Raw genomic sequence first — 14,828 nt, forward strand, 5'->3', positions numbered from 1 at the left:
TAGCACTATAGTTTTATGCAGACACTTTATTATATGAGCAGTGTTGTGTCGGTGAACTGCCATACCAAAACAAACAAGAGGGCAAGGAGCGGGGTGGCTGGTCTGTAGTCAGTAACAGTCTCTATAGTGTAGTCCATTCCAAGCTACCTAGGATATGACAATAAGCTTCCAACATTTCTGAACGTTGAACAGTTGGTTTTCCAAGGCAGTAATGAGTTGGTTTTAGCACACACAGCTATTACGACTTTTCTCATACAGGTGCTGGGGCTCATGGCTGGCTACCCTTTATTAACTATTCGACTGTTTACTTTCTCTGGTTCTGAGCTTCCCCATGTTAAATAAAAGGTCCTTACAGTTTAGGCATCACTCTGGCTAGTTCTTACCTCACAGTGTCCAGGGGTTAAATCAAGCAACACATGAAAATGTGTTTCACAAATTCTCAAGCCTGCTATGCTGTTGAATGTGGGATTTTACCAATCTGCTGTAAATGGAATCTCCTCTTAGTCACCAACTATATATATATTTTCGAGACAGGGTTTCTCTGTGTAGCTTTGCACCTTTTCTGGAACTCGCTCTGTAGCCCAGGCTGGCCTTGAACTCACAGAGATCTGCCTGTCTCTGCCTCCTGAGTGCTTGGATTAAAGGCGTGTACCACCACCACCACCACCACCACCACCACCACCACCACCACCACCACCACCTGGCCAACTATATTTTCTTGAACCAGCCCAGTTCCAGATTCTCTGGGAAGACATTTCTAACTGTTACAGTTTGAATATGGAATATCCCCCAACAGGCTCATTGAGAGGTGATTGGGATATGAGGCTCAGATGTAATCAGTGGTTTCTTTCTTGATAGACTCACAATTTGATGGCATTATTGGAGGTAATGAAACTAGGAAATGAGGTGGGATGGGGAAATAGGTCACTGAAAGTATGCCTTTGAAGGGTAGATCCTATCCCTGGCCCCTCATGGTTTTGTGCTTTTTGGTCACTATGAGGCAGGTGGCCCCTCTGCACATGCAAGCACTGCCATGATGCTCTGTCATGCCAAACAACAGGGCTAACCAAGCTGGGTAGAGACTCTGAATTGTGAGGCCAAACAGTGATCTTTCCCTCTTTAAATTGTTCCTTTCAGGTACAGAGTAACAAAAAAGCTGTCCAATAGAATCTCAGGTAGAATTCTCCATCCTCTCTTTTCTTTCCAATCTTCTTGTGTATAAAGTTCTTGGTATGTATGTGATTGTACTGCATGTAACAGAAGTACCTGTTGTGGGACATGGCTCTTTCCTTTCTGTGTCTCTAGGTCCTTTTTACAATGCATAGGAAGAATTCAGTAATAGTTGAATTACCAAACATATTCCTTAATACATAGTACACAATACACAATGGAATAATATTAAAGTGGCCATTTTAATAAAGTTATGAGTAAAGCCAACTTATGATGGCTTACTCTCAGGTTTGGACAAGTTTCTCTCTCTCTCTCTCTCTCTCTCTCTCTCTCTCTCTCTCTCTCTCTCTCTCTCTCTCTCTCTCTCTTTCTCTGTATCACTGTGTAGCCCTTGCTGGCCTAGAACTTGCTATGTAGACCAGGCTGCCAGGCTGGCCTTGAACTCAGAGATCTGCCTGCCTCTACCTCCTGAGTGCTGGGCTCCACTCTTTCTTTTTAACTATAATGTGGATAACTTCTTCAGGTTGTAAGTTAACACACCATAATATGTTGAAGTATTGGGAGAATTCAGTCTTTAGAGCTACACATATACAATTTGAATCCATCGTCTGATACTTCCTACTTGTGTGACCTTGAGCATAATTGACATTCCTAAACCTCAAATTTGTCTTCTGTTAAATGAATATCAATAATAGTAAATTCTCATTAGGTTGTAGTGAAGACTGAATGAGAAAAAGTTTTGGACATACCTGATATAGTCTGTTAAAGGAATGAAAGCAGTTGGTCCCATAGTATTGTTATTATAAGCTCAAAGAGGACCTTACTGTACAAATAAACCAAGAAACAAGGAGTAAATTGCACAATAGTTGGTATGTACTATGACAGCGGGTAAGACAATAAACCAGTGTGCTGTGGCTACAGATGAGGGAGAGAAAGACTGTGACTAAGGCCATGTGTGCTATGGCAACACACCTGGGCCACTATTGGAAGAGTCTAAGCTAGGGAATGCTGCGGCCTACATCTTTTAGAGTGGCCACTCTGGCAGAAGCACAGAGGATGGGTTGGAAACTGTTCAGAGCAGAAGAGAAGCAATGGTCTGGGATGCTTCTGATGTAAGTGGAGTAATAAAGCTATGGTAGAAAGGCTGGAAAGAAGAGTAGAATGAAATACCATATGCCTCAGGCAAGTCCATGAGATTTAAGTATGCTTGATACCAACCATGAATAATTTCCTCAGAACACTGCCATATAAATTTAGATTGATAAAGTAACCTAAAATGGTATTTGTCAATTCCTCTCTTAAAAAGGTTTTTCTTCACCTTATCTACCTCTTTAAAAGTGTGTTTTCAACATTCTAGGAAGCATTGTTTGTAGAGCACTAGGTCTTCCAGGAGACAGGTGAAGACATTGCATGTTGTTAAAGCAGGCGGCAGCAGCATGATGGAGCAGGGAGAACACAGAACAGGGCTCAGGGTTCTGCTGAGGGCACCAGAGCATGGGCATCGATTGAGAATTATGCGGCTCTGATTACTGTGAAGAGCAGGGGAGATGTCTAGGTGGTGACTGTCTGCGAGACACTTCTGTGATTCCTTGTCTCTTTTATATAAATTTCTCTCCAATGTGATTTTGGGGGTGTGTGGGATTGGACTGTCAAACACTCTTATTTACACAATACCTAGAGTGAGAGTCTACCATGTGTCGGACATTAAAGTTATTGTGATAACCAGGACAGACAACAGTCTTTGAACTCAGGTATTAGAAACTATGCAGGTCACTAGGGCCACCTCTCATTCAGAGATGAGTGTTTTTGAAAGTAATCTTTAAAATGTTGCAAAGGTGACTTATAAACAGTGATAGACTAAGCAAGTCATTGAGCCACCTCTCCAGTCTGAGATGAATGTTGTAAAATAAAGATAGGAGGAGAGATCTGAGATTCAGAGCATGCGTGGAGGAGCAAGCCTTTGGTTGGAAGGATGAGACTATACCCAGTGTTGAAAGAGGGGTGAAGAAAGACAAAGAAGTAATGGTCTGGCAATCATTGCTCTGAATGAAGACTAAAGGTACTGTGGGAGAGATTGACCTAACTCTGAGGACAGAGAAAGGCTTCCCGAGGAAGTATAAACATTAAGCTGAGACCTAAAGGCTACGTAGGAATTAGCAAGGCAAAGAGGTGAAAGAAGAGAGTATTGTAAGCAGAAAATGGCATATACATTAGCAGAAGAGACGGAGAAAGACAAACGAGAATGTGTGAGACAATCAGGAGAGGATGGTGTTACGGAAGCCAAAGAATGTGCAAGTTTCAAACAGCAGAGCAGGACCAGGTGTACCAAATACTGCTAGCTGTCAGTCATGAAGATGACTCACAAGGGTCCATTGGAGTTAGTGATGCTGAAGTCATTGGCAGGGATGGAGAAATATTTCATGAAGGCCTGCTACACAATTTGGGGAGTCTCTTAAAGAATACAAAAGTGGATGTTAATTTAGAATGAGAAAAGAAATCCTCACATTCCCTTCCCTCCTCTGCCAATACTGGAGTTGGGTCCCCTTTTCTTCCTGGAAATTCTTTAGGCAGTTTCTCAGAAATGCCAATTGATTGTAGTCCTAACTTCTCTTCCCCCCCAAAAACCACCCTGGATCTCCCATACTTGCAGCCTCATTATTCTGGTGGGGACCCGTACAACCCAACTTTGTGTGGCCTGATAGTGCAGTTTTGTAGGCATGGTACTAGAGCTGATGGGGGAATGCGAAGGTTGGTGGAGAAGGAGGCTATAAGCAATTCTTTCGAGGAAGTTCATGTGAGGAATGAAAAATGATTATTTGGTAGCTGAAAGGGTATGTGAGGGCACTTTAGGCATGGGGTTAACTTGAAGATGAGGTTTTTGAAAAAGGATTTATTCTTTATTACCTTTAATTATGTATGCGTGTCTGTGTGACATGAATGAAATGTCCATGGAAGCCAGAGGTGATGGATCCACCTGCAACTAGAGTTACAGGTGATTGTGAGCCACCTGATGTAGATTTAGGGCACAAACTCAAGTCCTCTGCAAAAGCAGTAAGTGCTCTTAATCACCGAGGCACCTCTCCAGTCTGAGATGAGTATTTTAAGTGAAGATAGAAGAGATGAGATTCAGAGCATGCATGGAGGAGCAAGCCCTTAGTTGTGAGGGCGGGACTGTATAAACTGCTGCAACAGGGGGGCAAAGAGAAGGTATCTAGGCAGGTTTTGAAAATTTGGTGGTGGAAACCCATTCCCATCTCTTAGAAAATTAGTGATATCATCACCGTTGTCAGGATGGAGAATGTGGGGAATGGAAAGGATGTAGGAGAATGAAGAAGGGCTTTAAATAGTTGCTTTGTCGTGTGAGAAAGCAGGTTACTACAGAAATGCAGCGAAATCACTAGACAACAACCTAGGTGAGAATTGTGGCTGTGTGTGGAGTAGAGAAACTATCAGTCCTTTTCATGCACACGATGTGTTTCCTTTGAGAAATCCGAGTGTAACTACTTTAGTGTAGACACGTTGGATTGATCTAGGCTTACATTTTTTTTTCCAAGACAAAAATCTAGGATATTTTCAAAGAGTGATTGTGATATATCACAGAACCTCAGCTTGATAAAGAGGGAAATAGTCTCAAAGGATGGTGGGATCAGAAGTTTGGAGCGGGAAGCAAGGAAATCTAAGAGTGTTGTGGTATGGATGGGGTAGGGTCGCACTGGCCATTGAGGGATCCCTCAGCATCTAACTGTATGGCTAGCAACAGCCTGTCTTCAGGTTCCTGATAGCACATGCAAGTGTTCAAGGAAGAATCCAGTCAGCACACAACCAAGAGCTTTGCTTGAAATTCTAAGGTGGGTCAGTCTGCGGTCAGGCATACCCTAGTTATATGATGGGCTGGTGGAGGGTGTGGTCAGGCTTTTCCTAGTTATATGATGGGCTGGTGGAGGGTGTGGTCTGGCATATCCTGGTAATATGATGGGCTGGTGGAGGGTGTGGTCAGGCATATCCTAGTTATATGATGGGCTGGTGGAGGGGTAGAGCCTCTTGGAAACTTCTTTCTCTTAAAGAAAACAGTTTGGAACATGGTGGCATAGTCCAATCAAAACTTCTCTTTGAGTCGTAGGAGGAGATTCCCAATTAAGAGTGAATTGTAATGAACACTACTAAAATCTGAAGCCACTGAGGACACAAGATGGTCTCTGCAGTGGAGTAGAACACAGAGGGGCAAAGGTAACCTTTTCTAGCAACATGGTAATTGTTATGCAGTTATAGGGTTTAGTTGTTATTGCAGGGGTTCAAAAAGAGAAAGGAAATTCTTGTGATTGTAGGTGGGGGTGGAGCTAGAAGATCTTTATGAACTTTTTATACCATGGTTGGTGTGGGCCTGCTGGCCAAATATAGCCTACCTTCCCATTATGCAAATTTCTAGCGATTATAAGAGATAGTTTTGTAAGTAGATATACATCACCGACAGAGGCTTGGGGTTCTCTTAAAGACACCAGCTTCATATACATGCATAGGCTTTTCCAAAGCAACACACCAGAGAGTTGATCTAACCTCCTGCTGCTCTCTGCTCCCTTCATCCAGTCAAGTTCCCCTTGTTCTACAGGTGATGAACGTGAACCCTTGAAGAAGAACCGAGCTGATCGATTAGTATCAAATGAGGAACTCTGATCTCCTCACTCTTTCTTTAGGATTCCATACCAAAGGCCAACATGAGTAAGCACATAGTCAGATTGCCCAAGAAGCCTTCTGGTGGCCAGAGATCTGAAAGAGGAGGGAGCCCACCCTTCTTTTCAGGTAGGGTTGGTGACTGAGCTCTTCAAGTTTGAAGACATTTTCCTTGAGGGTCTGAGCTCAAGCCCGGTCCCTCACCTGTAGTTGGGCGGTTGCAGCAAGCATCTTCTGCCGAGTTTGGAGCACTGTGGATGAGGACATGGAGATGGGCACACTCTGCCTCAGCCACCTGATGTCTTCCCACATACAAGACAGCTGCAAAAGAAGTCACGAGGTCATATCATCGTCCAAGCCAGGGAATGATTTAGGTTAAGGCATCAAAGCAAAGCAGGAGAAGGAAACCTGACCCCCCCTGATATTTGTTCTCCAGTCCATTTTCAGATACACACGAAACCACTTTTTGATCTCCGTCCAATTGGAAAAAGATCTGAATGCTAATGAAACAGTCAGATCTACATTTTAGTCTTTGCCAAATGATCCCATAACTCTGAATAGTGGAGACACAATCTGACAGGATGCACGCTTCTTTGCTTTGAAACTGTAGTGGTGACACTACTTCAGCCTTAAAAAAAAAAATGACATAGGGCATCCTGGGGCCATAAGGGATCTGTGAGATAATTTACTCCCACCCCAAAACTTTGATCATGAGAGACCCCTCAACTGAAGTTTCAGAGATTTATGTGCAGTAACCCTGGTGCAAGATCGAGAAAAATGAAATGAGGAAGGACTCAGTGTACCTTTGTGAACCACAGAAAATCTTGGGTAATAGAACTGCTATGAGAGTCATCTATTTCAACAATTGGTATTTGATCTTCATTGGTGACTAACATATTGTCTTTATAATAAAATATAACGGCTATGTAGAGTCCTCTACAAAGAAAAACAGAAAGAGAAAACAAATCTTCAATGGTTTGCTTTACCAAACAAGTCTCAGGAAATTATATAAAAAATTATATATATAGTTACATATACAGATATGTGTATACAATTAAATATACAATTAAATATGTTTGTATATATAATTAGTATAATTAGACATGTTGTAAGCTGAATTGAAAAATGTACCTAGAAACATATTTTTGCTATGTATCGGGAATTTACTGGCTAGAACTTAGAGATTGGTGTCTTGCCCAAATTCTCAGGAGAATTCATTCTTTTAATAAAAATACATACTTTTTACTTGGTTTCCACTTCGAGCCCTGGCTAGTTCATTCCTGAGGTGTTAAGACTGCCTAGAGAGAGTGCTTAGGACCCACCGTTTCAAGGTCTTCACAAACTTGTTGGAGGAATGGAACAGGTGCTTCAGGCTCCTTGACACTGACTGCTTGCGGCCCGTGGTTTGCAATTTCGAACTTTCTGGAATGCAGAAAGAAGATGCAGTGCGGGTTCCATCGGACAGGTCGACGTTTCTGCTTTTCCTTCCTACTTCCTGCCTTTCCCTTGCCCCTGTGTGTCACTTACCAATTTCATACAGGGGTCCAGCTTATTGTTTCTTCAAGAAACTTGTCTTTATTGAGGTACCGGTTGCTCTGGCCTGCGTTGGAAATGCCCCGATAGGCCCATGTTTTGAATGTTCGGTCTCCAGTGAATGGAGGTGTTTGCAGGGATTGGCAGTTTGGAGGTTTTGGGGGGTGAGGCCTGGCTGTTGGAGGTAGCTTACTGGGGCCAGGCCCTTGGGGGGTGTATTGTCCATTTGGCTGTCTTACTCTTTTGATTCCCCAAAGAGTGAATGACATTTGCTGCTATGTACCCCTGCCATCTCCTCCATGATATATGAGCACTTCACCAGGCCTTCCCCATGAATGGTGTGAAACCATGAGATATGACAAATCCTTCCTCCTCTGAGCAGTTTCTGCCTGGCGTTTTGTCAAAGCTGTGGAAGAGTGGTTCATCTCCTAGTAGTTGGCTCAGTCAGTGAACAGCTCTTCACAAATGTTGGAGGTGGGCAATATTTATAACCGGGGGAAACCACTTAAGGTCTTGTTATCTCTCAGTCAAATGAGTGCTTTCTTATCAAGTAAGATGAAGAGAAAGGGAACCAATTCCTCTACCTCTTCCCCTTTTACCACCTGGATTTTTAATATTCACCATTTCTCAATGCTTTCAAAGTTCCCTTGTTAGTTTAGATATCTAGTTAAATCTTTTCCTTTTAGGGTTAATATGAGCACATTACAGAAGATCTGGAGAATAGGAAAGAAAAAGGAACAGATTTACCCAACTCATCCCACCACTTGATATATCTACAGTTAGCATCCCGGGGCAGTCTTTTCTAGTATGTGTGTTTACTTATGAGAACATCTGTAGGTAGTAGAGAACCCAGCCTCAACAGATGTATCTACATCACAGCTCCTTCTCAGGGACCCATAGAAGAGGGGAGAGAAAGATTGTAAGAGCCACAATACCAGGAAGTCTGCTGTCCTAGAAATGGCTGCACAAACAGGACAGGACCAATGACAACGTCAATAAACATGGTGACTCGGAAAGAGGGAAATTTCTCGAGGTCTCACACATAGAGAAAGACCTACAGGAAACTACTGACTGCTGGGAGAAGGAGAATTAGCCTCTCCCAGGGATGAGTTCCCTTATTGATGGTCCAATGCAGAGTGGTCAGCCTTGAAACTACATACACAACAAAACCAAAACAGATTTAGCAGGTTGTATTTATATTGTATTTATATATACATTTGTGCATACACTTGCATATGTACACACATACACGTATATGTGTAACTAATAATCAAAGACGTTATCAATTTGAGGAGGGGGACATGGGAAGAATTCAAGGAAGGACAGCAGAGAGGAGTTAGCGGGAGTAGAGGGAGGGGGAAGTAATGTAATTCTCTTTCATTTAAAAACATAAAATTTTAAACAGGAAAAAACAAAATAAAAATATATATGTAGGGATAGGTCTCACTATTACCTTTATTGTTTAGAAGGAGGGACTGGGCTGAGAAACAAATGAATTGTCCAAAATAGCAAAGACGGTCCCCAGAGAGACCGCATAAATCATTTTGGGAAAGCAGCTGTGTGTGTGTCTCTGTAGGTGTGAGTGTGAGCATATCGCCCACGTTTCCTCGCCTGTTTATAACCCAGAGTTATCCCCGATAGCTGTGGAAGAATCCCCAGATGTCTGTAAATGGTGTTTGCAAGCAATGCTCTATGAATTCAGGCAAGATGGTCGCTGCTGCCACTTATTCAGTTGTCTGTAGTGAAGGGAAGCTGAGGTGATTGGTGTCATCACTGAGCTTTGGCAGGCCTGTTCCCAGGGATGAGAACAGAAGCCCCAACGCTGCCATTAGACAGAGAAGCCTGGGGATGGGGGGAATGGCCCCTGCTAGCGGCCGGCCCAGTGTGGCTCTGCCTGTGATCCTACAGGAGTCATTTCATTGGCTGACATGTGCTTCAGATGTGGCGCTAGTAATAGTTGCTCCTGGAAGGAAAAGGTAAGATAATTTCTGTTTCTGATTTGAACATGAGTTTGACTGTTGGAGAACAGCCCTGCTGTTCAAGGCTGGGAGTCAGCGTAGCCATCACCTGCCACTCTGTCTAAACCTTACTAAAATCAGAACAGGCAGGGATGGAAATGGATTCTATAAGGGCAAAATCAACGGGACAGAAGACAACGGTAAGTGAGGTTTGGTAGCAGAAAGCAGGTGGACAGATGGACTTAACAGACTTGAGAAAGATGAGGCTTAAACACCTGCAGTGGACCACTGAGAAGAAACCTGGTTCACCCCACAGCCTCCATGGCTGCTAGCAGGGGGCGGGGGGGGGGGGATGCATATACAGCTAAAATTGGGAGTTTCCAAAATCTGTAAAAATCAGACTTCTAGAGTCCTTCTCTACTGCATAGCTAGACAAAGACCCCTTTCCTACCCTAGATGAAAGTTAGTGGCTTGTTCTCTAGAAAGTAAAACAAACAGAAAAAGAAAATCAACGAACAACAGAAACCAAAGCTCTTAGAGTAGGAGACAGGGAGACATCAGGGACAACAGGAAATGGGATGGCAATGGTCATGGTACTAGGTTTTAAAATGGGTAGCCTAAATGTTTTTCTATATGATATCTACCCATTATGTACTCAGAACACACATACTGAAAGTTGCACTTTCTAGGCAGGAGTTTGGAAGGAATTTCTCCAAGAATTTTACCAGAGCATATGCCCTCGGATCATGGCATTGGTGACTTCCCAATGAAAACATGGCACCCGTTCACCTGACAGTGAAGCCTGTGAATATAGTTCCTTGTCCATGTGCTCAGAACTCCCCAGTGGTTACTGGTCTCTCTTCTTTTAAATTTGAGCAGACACTGAAGGAAGGCTCTTTAGGCAGTTAAAGGACGCGCCCGCGAGGAAGCACAAAGACCAACACTCGGTAAAAGAGCGAGTTTGAAGGGAGACTGTGTTGAGCAAACACAAAATGGATCAAAATAGAGCTTGCCATTAACATTCTGAGAGAAAAGGCAGGGATTACTTGTTTCTTAATAGTAGAAAAAAAGAGCATTGGAAATTAAAAATGTTATCAGAAACTTCAAAATCCAACAGAAGGCTTAGGAAATGAAAGTAATAATTTTTTTTTCTTTTTGAGAATTGAGCTAGGTGTGGCAGCACACAGCTGATATCCCAGCACTGAAGGTAGAGGCAGGAGAATTACCACAAGTTTAAGGCCAGCCTGGTCTGTATAGTGAGTTCCAAGTCAGCCAGGCCTTTATGTTGAGAAAACATAAATGAGAAACAAGGGCCGAGAAAGAAATCAAAAGGACTAGTTTTGGAGACTTCAACCTCTAACGAGCAAGAATCCTAGTAGGAGAGAAGAGAGGCAAAGGGGTGGTGGTGGTGGAAGAAATGAAGTCCCACAATTAAGGACATAAACCTCCGTGCAGAAAGGACTTGGGAGGCTCTCGTCCTGGTCGGCCAGGGTTTCCGGAGTAGAGGAGCTTGTCTATTGCTTCTGCACCCGTGTCTGCTGTGTAGAGGGGCGGATCCCACTCCGCACAGTGGGGTCACCACTCTAAGATGTGTCCGCCAAGCACTGTGGGTGGAGAGCGGCGCCAGTCTTCATTCACAAGAACACCGAAGGAAAAGAAGCCGGAGTGTGTGCGGGGCTTCCACTGAGCTGGGTGTGTTGAGTCTGTGGTCCCATTTCCTCCTCATAACAACACTGCAAGCTAGACAGCCTGGTTTTCTGATAAAGAAGCTGTGACCAGGGCTAGGTTAAATGCTCTTTCCAAAGCTCTAAATGGTAGAACTAGGACTCGGGGTAATTATTTCTTTTTTTTCTAATTGCAAAGTTTATAAAGGTTTATGTCCCCAATAAACCACAGTATCTCAATGTAGTGAATATTCAAAACAACAGCTTCATAGTCTCTGTGAGCAATCTTTACACAGCCTCTGCATAGCCTTTGAAACAGAGTTGTGTTGACATGTCTTAGAAGTGTTCTTTTTTTCTGTGAGCTAATTTATTTTATCTTGACTGGTCATAGGTCAGTCTTTCCCAAAGTTTACGACATAGAATCCTAATTCTGTGGCAAAGGCTTCATATGGCTGAAGAGTCTGGGCCATGTTATTTAACCGTGTTTTCTAGGTTCTTTACTGGAGTCTTTAACACTCTGGTGTCTATTTTGCATTTCCACGAGAGGGATGAAGAATTCAGTGTCTCCTAACCTTATCTGACCTGAGCTCTTGAGCTGAGTCTCTCACAAGACTGCCGCATCTCTCACGTTGTATTATTTTCAGTGCCCAGGATACACTTTACCAAATTTTAAAATGTCCCTTTTGGTGAAGGTCTACTTTATTCCTTAGTTACATCATTCCTAATATTATGTGTACAGCCATGGTTTGGAAAGGGGCACGGGCGTGCATGTGAAGAGTTGAGGTGGAAACTATAGAAATAATTGAGCTACCCAGGAAATCATCTCTTGGGTACTGGAAAATAATCACATCGTAATAGGGAGAGTATCTGAGTCCTTAGCAATATACAAATAAAAACCCCTCCTGGTCATGGGCAGTTTCAGTTTCTGTCCTCAGAATACCAAACACAGAGTGGCTATGGGTTACAAAGAGCACCTGTCCAGTCACTGGATCACCTTTGCTTTCTTACAGGAGTCAGAGGCAGAAAAGAGAGGAACTCAGGTAACACCACACTTGATGAAATGAGCCCCAGGAACCCAGGATGAGAGGACTTTGGTCATGTAGAATGTTGCAGGTCTCCTTTTTTTTTTTTTTTTTTGGTGGTGGTGGTGGTGGTGGTGGTGGTGGTGGGGTGTCAAGTCTTCCTAGAGATCCAGGAATGAAAATCCCACTTAGGTTTCCTTCTCCAGCTGCTCTCGTACATATTTACATCTCCTAATGAGCCACTCATTAGAAAAACACCATTTTCTTGCAAACACTTGTCCTCATCTCCAGCTAGAGCCAACGTTTCTGAAGGGCCCTGTTGTCAGAGCTATACAGTAATTGGGAAACTTTGTGCTAATGCTAAGTATGATTTATGCCTCATCTAAACAGCAAGAACAGCATCTTAGTTTGAGCCATGGGTTTTTTTTACCCAGCTGGCTCAGCAGTGCCCTGAATCTAGAGCACGGAGTAGTCAGAGATCTGATGGGAGCATGGAAAATGAAAACTTTATGGAGGCTTTAATTCTCCAAATAAAACTAAGTGCCTCTTCCACGAATCATTACACAGATCAGAAACCTGACCCTGGTCCATCTGAGCAGCCCAAGTAACAGAGAAGCTTTTAAAAGCATCTCGGAGTCTCTGGGTGAAGTGGGGCTAAGATCGAGAGGAGGTGAGCTCTCCTCCTGCCCCAACAGTGGAATGGGAAGACTAGAGTTCAAGGCGGGATTGAAGTTCAGCAGGACACACATGAGGCACAACAGGAAGACTGGACTTGGCACCACAAGCCCCAGGCCATAGCTTGTCGTTATGACCTTGGGCAAATCAACTTAGCCTCCCTTGCAATGGCCAAAGCGAGGCTGAAGTTGGCATGGTGGATGTGAAAATGCATTGTAAGCTATTTTATCAATAGACGTGAAGGCGTGTTGTGTTGTCCTCGCTGGAGCGCCCTCCACGATGCTCGGGGTGAAAGGCCGAGGAAGCTTGTCTCAAGGCCCACAGATGAGTCTTGGGAAGGGCCAGCTCAGAGAGACAAGAACAGTAGCGGAGGCTGTTTTTTTTTTCTCATGCCTATTTTCAAACTTTCTGTGTGGAGAAAAGGAGAGAGGAAGGGGAGGAAAAGAGAGGGAAGGCCCTGTGGAAGGGTTAAAGCAAGATAGTGCTGTAAAGTGATTCCAGATGTACAAATATTAATATCTCTTTTTCCCTGATGAATGAGAAGGTATGACCCAGCTAGGAAACTGCTAAAATTACCGGCGCCACTGAGACCTCAGTCGATGGCCCAGCACAGATTTTATCCTTACCCCGGCAGCTGTAATGCTGATGAAGGGCTCGGACCTGCTGCAGCAGGCTCTCCAGAACTTCACTCTGTCCCTTGTGTCTGGGCTCTCTGTCGTCATAGTCTTTCCAGTCTATTGAACAAAAGAAACAAACAGAGGGAAATGGTAAAGCAGAGGCGGCCTCGGTCCTGCCTTGCCTGAGGTGCTGGGGTTTTGTGTTCCCTACCCACAGGCTCCGTGGATGAGCACCCAGCACACGCAGACCTGGCAGGCGATGCCGACGACGATGTCGGTTTGGGAGCTGCCATTGTTCAGAACTCTATGCAAAACAGTAATTGTGGTTGGCTTCTTGTGTTGGGCAGTTTGGGGGCAAGAGAAAATGGTGCTTGAGAGCCAAAAGAAATAGGAAATTTGGAAGTCCAGTATCTCCTCTCCTAGCCCTCCCTCCCCGGCTCAGCACCCCCTGTCCTATCAGTCCCCCGGTTACCTCTTCACTCGGCACCCCGAGTTTCAACAGAATTTTCACAGTAGGAAAGACGGGTGGGAATGTGCAGACTAGATGAAATCCACAGTCCCAATGCTTTTATTGTAGGTTTCACACTTTTGGCCAAATTGACATTTCTTTCCAAGGAAAGAGCCCATGTCAGATGCCAAGAAATGGAAATCTACATTTTGCTCTAATGAATGTCTGCTTTGGTGAGCTGGCACAGCGGCCTCTACACATACTCCGAGCCACCAACCACCCTGTCTGCTCAGTCTCTAAATATACAGTATTAGCTTACATGGCAAATTTAAATTGCAGTCCCCGCTGAGATTTTCTCCCCCTTCTATTTTCATTCCATTTGGCTATAATGATATCAAGAGTAATAACTCATATGGGACTAATGTCAAGATTGCAACTCTGCTGTCTCCAGCTCTAGATCCTCCCCCCCCCCCAAGCCGGTTAGTTCACTTCATTGTCCATCTCCGCTCCTATTCACCCTCCTCTACTTTTGATTTCTGAATGTCTCAGAAACAACAACTTCAAGTACATCTCTACGAAGGCTAGTCACTCCACCTCAGAGAAGCCTGTCAGTCCCTGACAGAATTGTTTTAAAAGTACAGCATCGTCGTTGTTCAGACACTCAAGTCCTTCACAGCAGAGAGGGCCAAGCATCTCACAGTGGTCCATCTGAAGTCCAGGGATGTATGCATTTTGGAGAGACATCATTGGGGGTCAGTTAAGCCCAGAGATGGGATGAATTAGATCAGGTAGGGTAATGTAAAGTTAGGTTTCGGGATGCACTAAACTCCAATGTAAGCAATGGCTCCTCCTGTTCCCAGTTCACTGCAGGGAAGTCCTTTATATCGACAGGCCCTTCACTCCCTAATTTGAAAAATGAGGATGGTGTCTGTCTTGTGAAAGGTTTATGAGGATGAAATGAGAAGTATATTAGGGATCTGGCACAATGCCTGTCCCATGACAGGCATTCTGTAAATAAGACTTGAAGGCAATTCAGTATAGAAACACTATTTTTTATCCCATCTGATGATTAT

General features: G+C 43.9%; 1 protein-coding gene across 5 annotated transcripts in view; it reads right to left on the bottom strand.

Moving 5' to 3' along the window:
• Ankfn1 (ankyrin repeat and fibronectin type III domain containing 1) overlaps window positions 1-14,828 on the bottom strand; it is a 400,676-nt gene that overhangs the window by 47,993 nt on the left and 337,855 nt on the right. For all 5 annotated transcript variants that reach the window (XM_016008632.3, XM_076543122.1, XM_076543123.1 and 2 more), the window contains 4 exons: window positions 13,317-13,424; window positions 7,161-7,260; window positions 6,642-6,774; window positions 6,043-6,159 (listed from right to left, as the gene is read on the bottom strand). In XM_016008632.3, coding sequence (XP_015864118.2) covers window positions 6,043-6,159; window positions 6,642-6,774; window positions 7,161-7,260; window positions 13,317-13,424 — 458 coding nt within the window. The remainder of the gene's footprint in view (window positions 1-6,042; window positions 6,160-6,641; window positions 6,775-7,160; window positions 7,261-13,316; window positions 13,425-14,828) is intronic.

The sequence above is a fragment of the Peromyscus maniculatus genome, chromosome 8 (genome assembly GCF_049852395.1).
Source record: "Peromyscus maniculatus bairdii isolate BWxNUB_F1_BW_parent chromosome 8, HU_Pman_BW_mat_3.1, whole genome shotgun sequence".
Lineage (NCBI taxonomy): Eukaryota > Metazoa > Chordata > Mammalia > Rodentia > Cricetidae > Peromyscus > Peromyscus maniculatus.